Source organism: Branchiostoma lanceolatum, unplaced genomic scaffold (assembly GCF_035083965.1).
Source record: "Branchiostoma lanceolatum isolate klBraLanc5 unplaced genomic scaffold, klBraLanc5.hap2 Scaffold_82, whole genome shotgun sequence".
NCBI classification, from domain to species: Eukaryota; Metazoa; Chordata; class Leptocardii; order Amphioxiformes; family Branchiostomatidae; genus Branchiostoma; species Branchiostoma lanceolatum.
In genome coordinates, this window is record NW_027100653.1 from 21,188 (window position 1) to 33,484 (window position 12,297).

Here is a 12,297-nt window from a genome sequence, read left to right on the forward strand (position 1 = left end):
TTCGATCCCTGAGAGAAACTGCATACTCAGCGATATCAAACCCTTCTAGCAGCCAAAGCAGCCAAAAATGCAAGGATAAAATCTGGAAATAGACGACCAGCAGATATCGCCATGGTAACCTGAGTAAATATTGACGTGCCGAGCTGACGTCTCGATGATTAATTAGCGCCCTGCCTGAGACCTGAGTGTGAATCAGCGTCTGATGGAACTGCCGTCACTTCAACAGCTCGGAACAAACCGACAAAAGTGTCAGCAAACTTCTGCCCGCGGTAAATTTGGCAGGAGAAACTGAGACATGATCAGCAAGACATTCTTGTCACAGAGAAGTTTGTGGTTTGATTGCCTTCCTGACTGCTTCTTAGTGTCAAACCCTTAAATATCAAGGAGCCACTGAAGGTACATGTATCACGCGATGACAAAGGATATAAGAAATAGAAAAACAAAAGTGTCAACAAACTTCTGCCCGCGGTAAATTTGGCAGGAGGAACTGAGACATGATCAGCAAGACATTCTTGTCACGGAGAAGGAAAATACCGAGATGTCTTGGCTTAAGTGTGTGGTTTGATTACAGTCTTCCTGAGTGCTCCTTAGAGTCGGACCCTTAAATAGTAAGGAGGAACTTTATCAAGCAAGGGTATAAAAGATAGAGAAACCAACACTACAGAAATCTAAGGAACGTGTCATTAAAACCATTGGAGAAACTTGACAATCCTTACAGACAAAGAATGGAACTGAATGCATAAGGACAAATGTGTAAGCAATAGGTAAACTCAAGAATGTGTAAATCTAAGAATCTTGTCATAAAAAGTCTTCAAGAAACTTGGATTCAATTACCCGAACATCACAGATGGTCACAGACAAAGACTTAGTATTGAGTACAGAAACCATGATGAAAAATTCAGAGACTTACGTCCGAAAGTTGGCGGTTGCTGGGGCTCGTTATTGTTGTCGTGGTCATAACCGTCTGGCGGGAAAACCTCGTCTTCCCATGATTCCTCATCCTGATGTCCGTCGGACGCGTTGTTGTCCATCTCGTGGTCTGACGAATCGTAGCTGTCAGAGGTGAAGTCGTCAGAATCGTCCGTCATAAGCTCGTCGTTCAGAGCCTCGACTTTCAGCCGTACCGCGCCGATCACGGTCCCGGCAGCGTTCGTTACCTCGCACGTGTACTCTCCCGCGTCGGGTACGTCCACGTCGTTTACCGCTAAACACGTTCTGTCGTCCTTCTCGACGATGGCGAATTTCTGCCCAGCGTTGAGGGGTTTGTCGTCCCGAGTCCACCTGACCCGAGGTTTGGGGCTCCCGGTGAAGATGACCCAGAGTTCTGCTGTGTCTCCGACTTCCGCTGAGACAAAGTCAAGGTGCTCCAACTTCGGCAAGACTGGAAGGAAAGAAAAGCATTAAGAAATAGAAAGTAATAACTCGGCTTAAAACTTACATTAAATTTTGTAAGACAATTAATATGAGCTGCTATGAAAGGAACAATTGTACGCATTCGTATCACTGGACAAAGTAAAAATCTTTTATACAGAGTCAGACATTTCTGCAAGGGAAGTAAAAGAAGCAATATACATCAATACTGACAGTGGGTGCATTATGCTGGCTATACAGATACAGACCGTTCAAATGTATGGAGAAATACACCTGCTCTTTTTAATAGCTAAAGTGAACAGCTTAACAATCCAATCCTAAGGACTACGGCCCTTTAGAGAAATTCAAGTCAAGTGAGCGACAAGTCAGGATTCCAACCCCCAACCGTCCATTCCATAGGGAGAGTAACTTTCCGCAGGCAACACTACAGTGGAAAAAACTGTTTGTTTACCAAACAGTCGCTATCTTAGTTTCCTCACGTTATCTTCGGTACTTCAGTTCCAGACAGACCTGCTTATCTCACAGACATTAACACTGCCGAGGGAAAACTGCAACCTCAGCATTTATAAACCTGTTTATATTCTCAAGAAATGTGCGGAAGTTTTCTTTGAATGTGGATTCATTTCAGAAGTCAGAATGCCACTAACAGGCTGTTGGGTAAAAATGCCTGGTATAAGAATTGTGATCTCTTTTAATTCTAGAACCATGTGATGTGTTACATACCTTTCTGTATTTTTCTCTTTGTACAATGTTGAGTTTTGAATCCTTGCTTTAACATGAAAACTTCTGTCACGTTGTGTTTTCTATGGTTGTATGACTATTATGAGGTACAGAATACATCAGGCAGGTCATTCATACATGCAGCAGTCAGCCCCTGGAATGGGCTCCCGGACAGTGTGGTCCGAGACATTAGTGCACGGGGCCTTCAATCATTTAAGACACGTGCCCATCGCTATCTCTTAATAAAGCAAGTTAGAACACTTGGCAGCTGTGAACCTCTGATTGGTCACTGAACTGGATCGGTATATTGAGTTTCTGTCATAGCATTCATGATAGTGACTATTTATTCACAACAGCATGTTGTAGAAAAAAAGGAAAATAATAAAGCACCGTGGTGGACATGAAAATGTTTTTTTTTTACGCTTTAAAATGTGAAAGCTGAAAAAACTAATTAGAAGTTCACTGAGCCATTCAGTGTAACTGTTGTAGAAAAACACTCAAATGTTATCACCCTGCCACTCGGAGGGTAACCTTGTCTTTATGGTGACAAATTACAGCAATTTGTTTGTTGTACCACTTATTTTTTTTGTAACACTAACAAACAAAACAATCCTGTAATACAAAACAACCCTGTAATACAAACATAGACAAACTTTGACCAAAGAAATGTTGGATGGAGTGTGTCAAGAAGGACATTAAAGTGTGCGGCCTCACCAACGAGGACCTACTGGACAGAGCTGCATGGAAGAGCGGTGTGAAGACTAGCCGACTGCTGCCCACCCCTCAGGGAGCCCCGCAGTATAAAAAACTGGATGGTATTTCTGCTACTTCCTAGTACTGCTACCACTATACTGTAAATGTATTTAAGTTTGTGTGGTTTTTATTTCGCGCTAGGGACTGCTACAAAATCAGACAAAAAATGTTAGCGGTGAAACGGTGAAAATAAAACCACGGCAAACATTTCTGCATTTACAGTTGTTAAAACACTTCTCCTTTAATTGCTTGAGGAGAAAGTCCCCAGGTGCCAGGTGTGTCGACCGACCATGGAGAGGTGGGAGTACAATAAAACATTAGTGCTGTTTACAGGGTTGTTTATCTAGTTCATTACAAGTGGCTGTTCCAAAGTGTCCATCACGTTCTACAGTAAGGGCTGTATTTCATGTCAGGCTAAACAAGTTTAATAACTCGGTTCAGGGTTCTTTAGTCCACAAGTTGATGAATAACCACGGCAGTCATGGAGTGACAGAAATAACAATGAGTGTCGCAAATGACAGGATTTTAAGGGCTTGTGGGCAGTGCTAAAATCAGTCAGGACAAAAAACCTTATTCAATCATCCATCTAGCTTTTAAAACCAACAAAATCTACACTTGAGAACCTAGAACGAAACAAGGGATCCATAATATAACATCAACAGACTTCAACCTCCTATAACACACAGTGTAACAATCACAAACCCTCCCAACTGTTTGTGGTACTTAAAGTTGTTCACCTTTCCAAATCCTTCATACATTTCCAACAAAAGAAGGCCGTCAGAGATTTTGGAAGACTTCACCCCCTCACCCATACTGCTCTAGATTTGTGACCTTTCCAGTCTTACAGAATGAGATGAAACTGTAAGTACAGAGTAGGTATCATAACACTGACTGAATTGTGTGTGTTGGGAATCACAGAAACACACACTGACAGACTAGTTGAAAAGAACATTTGCTTCTTTCCCATAGAGTGGAGTGAAATTGATGACAAACCTGATAAAATGGCTTCAAAAAGCTGCTCCTCTCCATACAGGTACATGTATGTCCAGAACACCTCTAGACCGGTCCATTCTCTTATTACAACCCGCCGACCCTTTGGCTAGCCTACGTCACAATCCCACCTGCCACCCTGTTGCCTACAGTCAGGGCCATGTTAGATAGACGGCTATACAAGTACTCGCTCTGTTGTGTGCATGTTCAATGAGTTACCTATAACTTCTCCAGCTATATAAAGACTTGATTCTCTCACATTACCAAAGGCTGCTATTGAGTTATGTACACTTCTGGCGGCTGGGAATAGTTCAGGAACAATGTACAGGGGCCAGATAGATGTAATTTCTTGGTTGCTGGTTTTCCAACATGGTATCAGCTCTGTAACTTCTTTCAAGATTTTTGCATGAAAAGAGTTGTCAATTCCTTTTCTTTCCTCAAAGTCAAAACATGATCACTAAAATACGACTAAAATTGTCCACCCTTCCCCATCAATTGACATGCTTTTTCCCATATTCAAACACTCAAAATTTTTCAGTTTTTGATTGGAAAAAAAACAGTATCACAATAATCTTTTTCTATGACACAAAAGAACTTAAACAGCATGTGACAGAATGAACCTTAACCTACAGCATGCCAAGGCAATTAAAGATGGCAAACTTCACCCCCTTACCCATACTGCGTTTGTATTGGTTACTGGGTTTGGCAGCAGGGAGAAGGTTTTAAAAAAAAAACTCACCGGGCTCCTAAACCTTCTAGACCAAGTCCTGCGAATTTCCTGATTCTTTCTGTGGGTACCTCTGCCACGTGAGCCCCTAAGTTCCTACTAGGCAGGGTGGTCCCAACACTACAGAACCTCTACAGCTTACAGCGAGGGTAACTCGATCCCAGACAGGCTCCTCACACAAAAGGCCTGCGTTGTTGGGTCAAGTGTGGCCAGGGCCGGCCTTTGTGTGAGCACACTGTGAGAGGGGGGGTGTTCCGAGGTGGTTTGTAGAAATCACAAACACTTAAAGGCACGGATTCATTTCACCGGGGGCTGCACTGTTGGGTAAAGTGTGTGGCTTGTGCGTAGTTGACTTGTTTATCGTGAAATATGATTTGTGAAAAGAAAGGGGATGTGTTCTACAGGCTTGTATTTGGGTCCAACGTTGCCAGACCTCAAACAATTGCAATCCTTATACTGGGTGCTGGTTGTGTACCAAAAGTAGGTAAGGATAATCTAAAATGTGTTCATTTTTATGAGAAAACCTAAGCTGGGCCAGGTACACTGTTTGGTGGAGTGCGTAATTGACTTTGCTTGTCGCAAAACTATTCTTTGTTAAAGATAAAACGTTAGTTCAAACATGTATAGTGTCCAGGGGAAGTGGTCTACAGGATTTTGTTTAGGACCGACATTGTCAGACCGCAAACCTTACTGGGTATACTGATCCTGTGCCAAAGCTAGATACGGATGATTTCTAATGTGTAAGTTCACTTTCATGAGAAAGAAAAACCTTTTTTCACACGGAGTTCGATGTCTTTGAGCCCGGTGAACTAGCATTATAAATAAGGCATAATGATGAAAAAGATAATCATAAACAATGTAAAGCATATTGTGATAAAATCATTTGTTATACTATTCAATATGCAAGCACTTCAAGCACATTCAAAGCAATCCATGACAGGTCTCTGCTTTAAAATCGTTTTTCCACCTACAATGTCTTCAAGTTGTCTTTGATTGTTTGTTCTAGTGAGGGCCCTCTAAATATGCAAATAAGGTATACAGGCTGAAGTGGCCACTTAAGTGAAAAATTTCCGACAGGAAACGACTTAAGACGTGAGTCCAGCCTTATCTGTAGTATTTCCGGAGTCTGGAGAAAGTCGGCCGCAGTTCTAGGTAAGGAAATCCCCATGGTAACGCTCAGATCAAAAACCGCAGAAACCACTGGGTCCTGTCTAACTCAGGAAACACTGGGAACAGTCTGGAGATTAAAACCAAGACAAGGGAAAGTCTTAAAGCAACTCCATGGATCAGTACTAAAGTGGGTAAATCACTTCCGGTAGTCCCAGGGTACATGTAGATTGGCAAAAACATAAACTTTATAAACTGAAAACTTTTTAGGGATTAAGTTTTCAGGTAAAGTCTTAAGAGGGATCCTACAGAATCAAATATCTGGGATTTTAGAGCAAAGAGCCTTCTTTCTGAAGTAGGAACATTATTTCCTGTAGGCCCTGGATAGATTGGCAAGATTGCAACAAAATCTGTAAACCTTACAAACTGAAAACTTTTTAACCTGCTCCCTGCTGCCTAACTCTGTAACCAATAGAGAAATGGGTGCCAAACGGCTACTTCAGTGTGCTAAAGGTTAAGAATTTAGGGAATTTACATTATAGTACCTTAGTCAGCATCAACTGGAAATTAGAAGCTAACTAAAGAATACTGTGCAAGCAGATTTTAAAGAACTTTTCTGACCTTGGGATTGAAAAGAGTCCCATTTTTACCTCTGTGCCAGACATCTAATTTGTAAACCTTGGTTAGGGTCCTTGTAAAGTTAACATTACACAGACCTGGGTAATTTGAGTTGAAGTGTCCTTGTTAAGGAGGACCTGTTAACGTTTCAGAACGTGGGAAAATGTTCAAACTTGAATCATACACTAAATTTTGCTTAAGGTTTCACCAGTAACCTACAGGCCAACTTGGGCTTCTCACGGATAAATAAAGGTTTATACGAACAAATAAACCAAACTCAATTTTGTCATGAAAATATCTTGCACTTATCCTACATCAACCATTAATGTGCAAATACATGTGACGTTTTACTGTAGTTTTTTCTAACTTCTTACCTTCTAGTCCAAATCTAGAGTACCTCCAAGTAAAAATGATGCAGGCAGGTATTGTAAAAACTGTGATTTTGAAAGTTCCTGATGTTTGACATATAAAAGCTTACAGCAATATGCAAAGAGTGCACCAAATGTTGAGTGAAGTAGAATGATTTTCCCAAGTGACTTTGTCCCACATTTCGGACAGGAATGTCTACAAGTACATGTTGCTACACTGTGGATGTTGATTGAAGCTCCTCCAGGCCGTGGGTTTATTTGAACAGAGAGTCAACATTATAAGTTATCCCTCCGCTTGCCACAGGTCCAGGCGTGCTTCAATTAAGTGTAGCTTTATCTTATAAAGAATGAACCAAAGTTGAGAAAAATGAATGGATCTCACTACACATTTATTTTAGAAGAGAGAGAAGTTTGTACCAGAGTCATTATATATGGATCTCACTATTTGTTTGAGGAGAGAGAAGTCTACATGTATAGTCTAAGATAGAACCCTCTGTTTTGCAATGTTGTTTTGACTTCTTGAAAGTTTGCTAGTTTCAGTAAACACTGGCCACTTCACTTGTGATAGTTTCAGACCTGTTTGGGAATTAAATACTCCCAGTTTACAAACGTTTACATCTAATCTAACTCTGTATAATAAAAGTGTGCGAAGGTCCTTATCTTATAACAAGGATGAGTGTCTAAAGACATTACAGAAGACATCTTAAAGTTAAAGACATTCCCTAATACATCTTAAAGACATTAGCTGTACATAAGACATTTTAAAGACAACCTAAGAAATCTATAAGAAGTTATCCAAGATATCTTAAAGACATTATCTAATATTTCTTAAAGATCTCACAGAAGATATCTTAAAGACATTACCTACGATGTCTTAAAATCATTACCCAAGACATTGCCAACCTACCTACCTACAGGACCATCATATATCAAACCTGACCTAAAAGTGTCAAGGAAATATCCAGAAAATCTGGCGGGGATACTTGGACCTGAGTTGTGAAGGTATGGTCAGGGGAAATGACAATTTGTTGCCAACATTTCTGCCACATCAGGCCAATATAACCTCCTTGGGTCTCTGACATTTTTTTGTAGATTTCAGTAAAGGCATCATTAAAACCGAGGAAAGGGAATAAACGTTGATCATGATCACATTGTGTAACTTTTTAGAAGGTTTTGTAATTACAATTGTTTCATGTAATTCAGAAAAAACATTGATGTGTCAAAACTGCTGTTCAGATGAGAGAAACTTAATATGCAAAGTGAAGAAGCGATTTCATACCAAACAACAAAGCTCCAATATATATAGCAAGCTATTCACTTGCAGAAACAACCAGCAAACATTACTCAAAACAATCCAAAGTCCTGCTACTGTGACACTTTACAGGATGAAAATGTTGTCATGAAAAGCAAACACACCAAAGTGAAGGACTTCAAACTTGCCGCTGAGTTTGTACTCTACACATTGTCCAGATATCTCAAGCCAAGGAGCCTCTATATAACCTCCTTGCTTATAAGCCAAAAAAAAGTCCACTAGTATGCAGAAAATGTTGTTTTAAACTCTTTATAAAGACAGAAAAGTGATAAAAATTGTTTTTACCAGTTGCAAAAAGGAGCGCCCAAGTACACAGCACACAGAAAATGTTTTGAGCCGACTCTCTCAGAAGCAGACACATACACATCTGAATCAGGCAAATGATTTCAAGCTTGAAAGTTTGTACAAATACATGTTGTACAATCATGTTGTCCAGACATCTCAAGCAGAAAAAAAGCCAAAGTACATAGAAAACTGTTCTAAAGTCATCAAACTGGTAGAAATTATTGTTTTTACCTGATGTGCAATGGAGCCCCCGGTACACACCCGTTTGGAGCCGACCCTCTCAGAAGCAGCCGACTGTTTGCCCCAAACAGATTGTCTGTTCCTGTTTCCCCCCAAACCTCAGCCTTGAACAGGCCCTTGTAAAACAACCTGGCTTATTATAGCCAGCCAATCACAGACAACTTAGCCAGTGTGGCTGACTCCAACAGCCAATCACAGGCAAGTTGGCTGAACCTGTTACCCAATCACACGAAGGTAAGCAGATTCCGGCAGCCAATCAGAGGCAAAGGAGCTCAGCAATGTTGCACTTGCTCAAGATCAACTTTGCTTCCCTTTGAAAGAAGGGCAAACGCTTAAAATTCTTAAGATTTGGAAACCAAGATGGCCCTTCTTGAAACTGGCCGCCTTATATACAGCAACTCCTCTTTTAGTTTTACAAAAATAATCCTCTCAGTTGGACCAGAAATGTACTTATACGTTTTCAAACATTGTAGATTCTGCCAAGCCGCTGATGAGTCTTTGAACAGGGGAGCAACTTACTTTTTACATCTTTTCTGTATTTATCTGATCCTAGTCTGTATAACGCAAACTCAATCTGATCCTATAATGTCAAGAAGTATGGCCAATGTTGATATTTGTAATTTGTATACTAAATATTACACTTTCAAACATTACAGAGTCTTTGAACAGGACACAAATTACTTTTCACATATCTTATGTACCAATCTGACCCTGTGATGTCAAGAAGTGTGGCCTGTGTTGATATTTGTAAGACCCTCCATAAAAACATAAAGGAGTCTTTGCAACACCTTGTAAATAATGTAAGAATGACCTGAGACTAAGGAGTGCTGTAGTTTGTCAGACTGAACATGGGAGCTAGCCTTGGACGTTTGTAGCACCCCAGCCTGTGTTGTACCAAAAACCAGGACTTCAGACAGCCTCGTTAATTACACTTGAACTCGTCCCTACAGGAACACTTCAAACTGGGGCTTGAAATAACAGCACTCCTTTTCCTGTTCTTTTCTCAGTAATTCTTATGTCATATACATAGGTGAATTTCTTTATACATCATTCCAAAAGCAAGACCGAATGACATGACTATATTGTAATCCATATACTGTTATATGATATTTTGTTGTTAGAATTGTAGGATAGACTTAAGCCTTGCCGTCTTGTTGATTTGATGCCATACATTGTACCATGTACGATTGTTGAGCAATAAAGTTAATTCATTCCATGTTTTCAGATCCTTTCAATGGTATATAATTCAATGCTGTACATTCCTTTTAATGTTCTAAATTCCTTTTATATTGCTTTAAATTCTTTTCAATGCTTTGAATTTCTTTTTACTAATGCTTTGCATTCCTTTCTAATAATAACTTTAGCCACATGTGGACCAGAGCAGGACATGGTTGTCCATATTTCAGTGGCAGGAGTAAACGTGTGCAGGTTGTCTGACAAACTTCAGCAGATGTGACTTCCTGTCTGTGTGTGCACAACCTGTACAGACATCAGCTGGACAGGCTACTTCAATACTGCGGGTTGTTTGTTGGTAACTACAGGCAATATCACTTTGGTTCTTAGCAACTAAATTTTAAAGTTTCAGGTTCACAAAAGACAAAAAGAAGCTGCAGTATCATTGAAAGATGATAGGGGGCCCAAAATGTATTTATTTCAAGATCTAATCAAGACCTACCCACATACCAAATATCAAGACAATCTATGCAGGCAGACACACACACACATATACACACACAAACGCTACGGAAAACATAATAAGTTCTTGGCGAAGGTATTGAATGCTGCACCTCTGTAAAGAGGATGAATAAAGATGACAACGCTCTGTTGCATGTACACAAATGATAATGCAGGACATGTTATGATTATAATAGGTACTTGTGTATTTATTTTAATTTGTAATCATTTATCATCTTATGTTCCCGTGACACCTCCCTTCCAAACTGGACCTCTGGGAGGAACGGCCAAGGCCGATAGGGCATTTCCAGTATAAATAAAAGTTATTGATTGATTGATTGATTGATTGATAAACTCACTGTTTTCCCTGACGTTCAGCTCTGCTAGGCTTGTTTCTGTCCCTGCCTCATTACTGATCACGCACTCGTATCTCCCAGAGTCCGCCGGCAGGGTTCGACCAATCAGCAGCGAGCTCTGGTGCGCCGTGGTGATGACGGACAGCCTGTCGCCGGTCTCCACGGTGACGCCGTCGTGTAACCAGGCGACGTGGAGCGGCGTTGTCCCGGCGAACTGGCAGGAGAAGGTGGCGGTCTCCCCCTCCCTGTGTGTGAGCCCGCGGAGAGGCGTCACGAAGTGGGCAGCGTCTGGGAACAGCAAGGGCAGAATCATGCAACATCATGTCAATTCTAACAATATCTATATATATACAGTTGTATATACATGTCAGGGTTGAGACTCTGATCTGGCAAGATCACGATTCTACCAGTAGAAATCCCGATCGGAGTCTCTGTGAACAGAATCACCGATGGGGATCTCTACCGGCAGAATCAGGGCAGAGGTTGTTTGTTTGTTTTATTCAGATCTCCATTAGTGTTACATGCATAGAGAAACACCATTCTACCTGGAGTCATGAAAACTGGGACAATTATAACATCTAAGGAGTAAATAATCATAATATCTAAATTTTTGATGCTAAAAACAATGAAAGGGAGAAAAATGAAAAATAATTTTCCATGGATCTAGGGTCACGAAGTGGGTGGCATGTGGAAATAACAAGGTAAGAGTCATGGAATTTGGGACAATTCTAACAATTGGTTATCATGATAAGTACAATGTATCTAAGGAACAAAAAATCTAAGTTAAATACCAACATCTTTGACGATGATTCTAAAAATCATCTTTTCTGGGGGGTTATTTCATGGATTCGGGGTCACAAAGTGGGTGGCATGTGGAAACAACAAGGTAAGGATCATGCTAATAAGCATCTAAAGGAATAAACAATTGTAGTATCTACATTTTTGACAATCAGAACCAGAAAAAATCCTTTTTTTTGGGTGGGGGGGTGGGTATTTCACGGATCAAGGGCAAAAAATCTTTGAGCAAAATCTATAGCTGTTAGAGATAAAACAGTTCAGTTCAGTTCAGGTCGTCCTCATACGAGGTGCCATTCACAATGTCTAACCATGCATTTCTATCAAGCATGGCGGCTAGCAGGTTGTAGTCCTTTAAAACAAAAGATAAAACAATAGAACAATAACCTATAGCAAGGACTGTACCTGAACGAAATGTACATGTATACATGTAGCTGCTGCAGTAGTTGCCCATGATAAATCTACATGTATGTACGTGTACATTAACTGTACACTATCAGGAGTGTTAGTGTAACAGTTGTTGTGTTAGTCTACATATGGAACTGTCTGTCCTTTTTTTTATTGATCAGAAAAAAAAGGGGTCTCACTTATGCTGCCAGCTGTTACAACTGTCCTGTTATTTCGTACAACAGACTTCCACTCTCGTTGTTCAAGCAAGTTTCTCCTCTCTTTGTCCTCGCCCAGTTTTACTGCTGGCCGTTTCGCACGGGTTGTTTTATTGGGCCAGCTTTCAAAAGTTGTTTTCCAAACCTTATTCTGAGAATTTGATGTCTATTTTTTGCATTAATATGCACAGCTAAGAGATACATGTAGTAGGAAAGAAACAGCTAAATTCGTATGTGGTACTACAAAAAAGGAAGGGAACAAAAAACAATTTCCCAGCATTATTTAGGCTGTACATCAAACATTATGAATTTGTGGGGCTTCATTTACAAGTTACAATCATTATGACTTCATTAAATTGAAAGAATACAAATTGGA

The 12,297-nt window shown here is 40.3% G+C and overlaps 1 protein-coding gene across 1 annotated transcript; it reads right to left on the minus strand.

The window, feature by feature from the left end:
• Window positions 1-910: 910 nt before the first annotated feature.
• Window positions 911-10,809, minus strand: LOC136426158 (leucine-rich repeats and immunoglobulin-like domains protein 3; the record flags this gene model as incomplete). Its single annotated transcript, XM_066415052.1, has 2 exons — window positions 911-1,381; window positions 10,525-10,809. Coding segments are annotated over 2 exons (756 nt in total), but the record flags the coding sequence as incomplete, so codon positions are not given.
• Window positions 10,810-12,297: the final 1,488 nt, after the last annotated feature.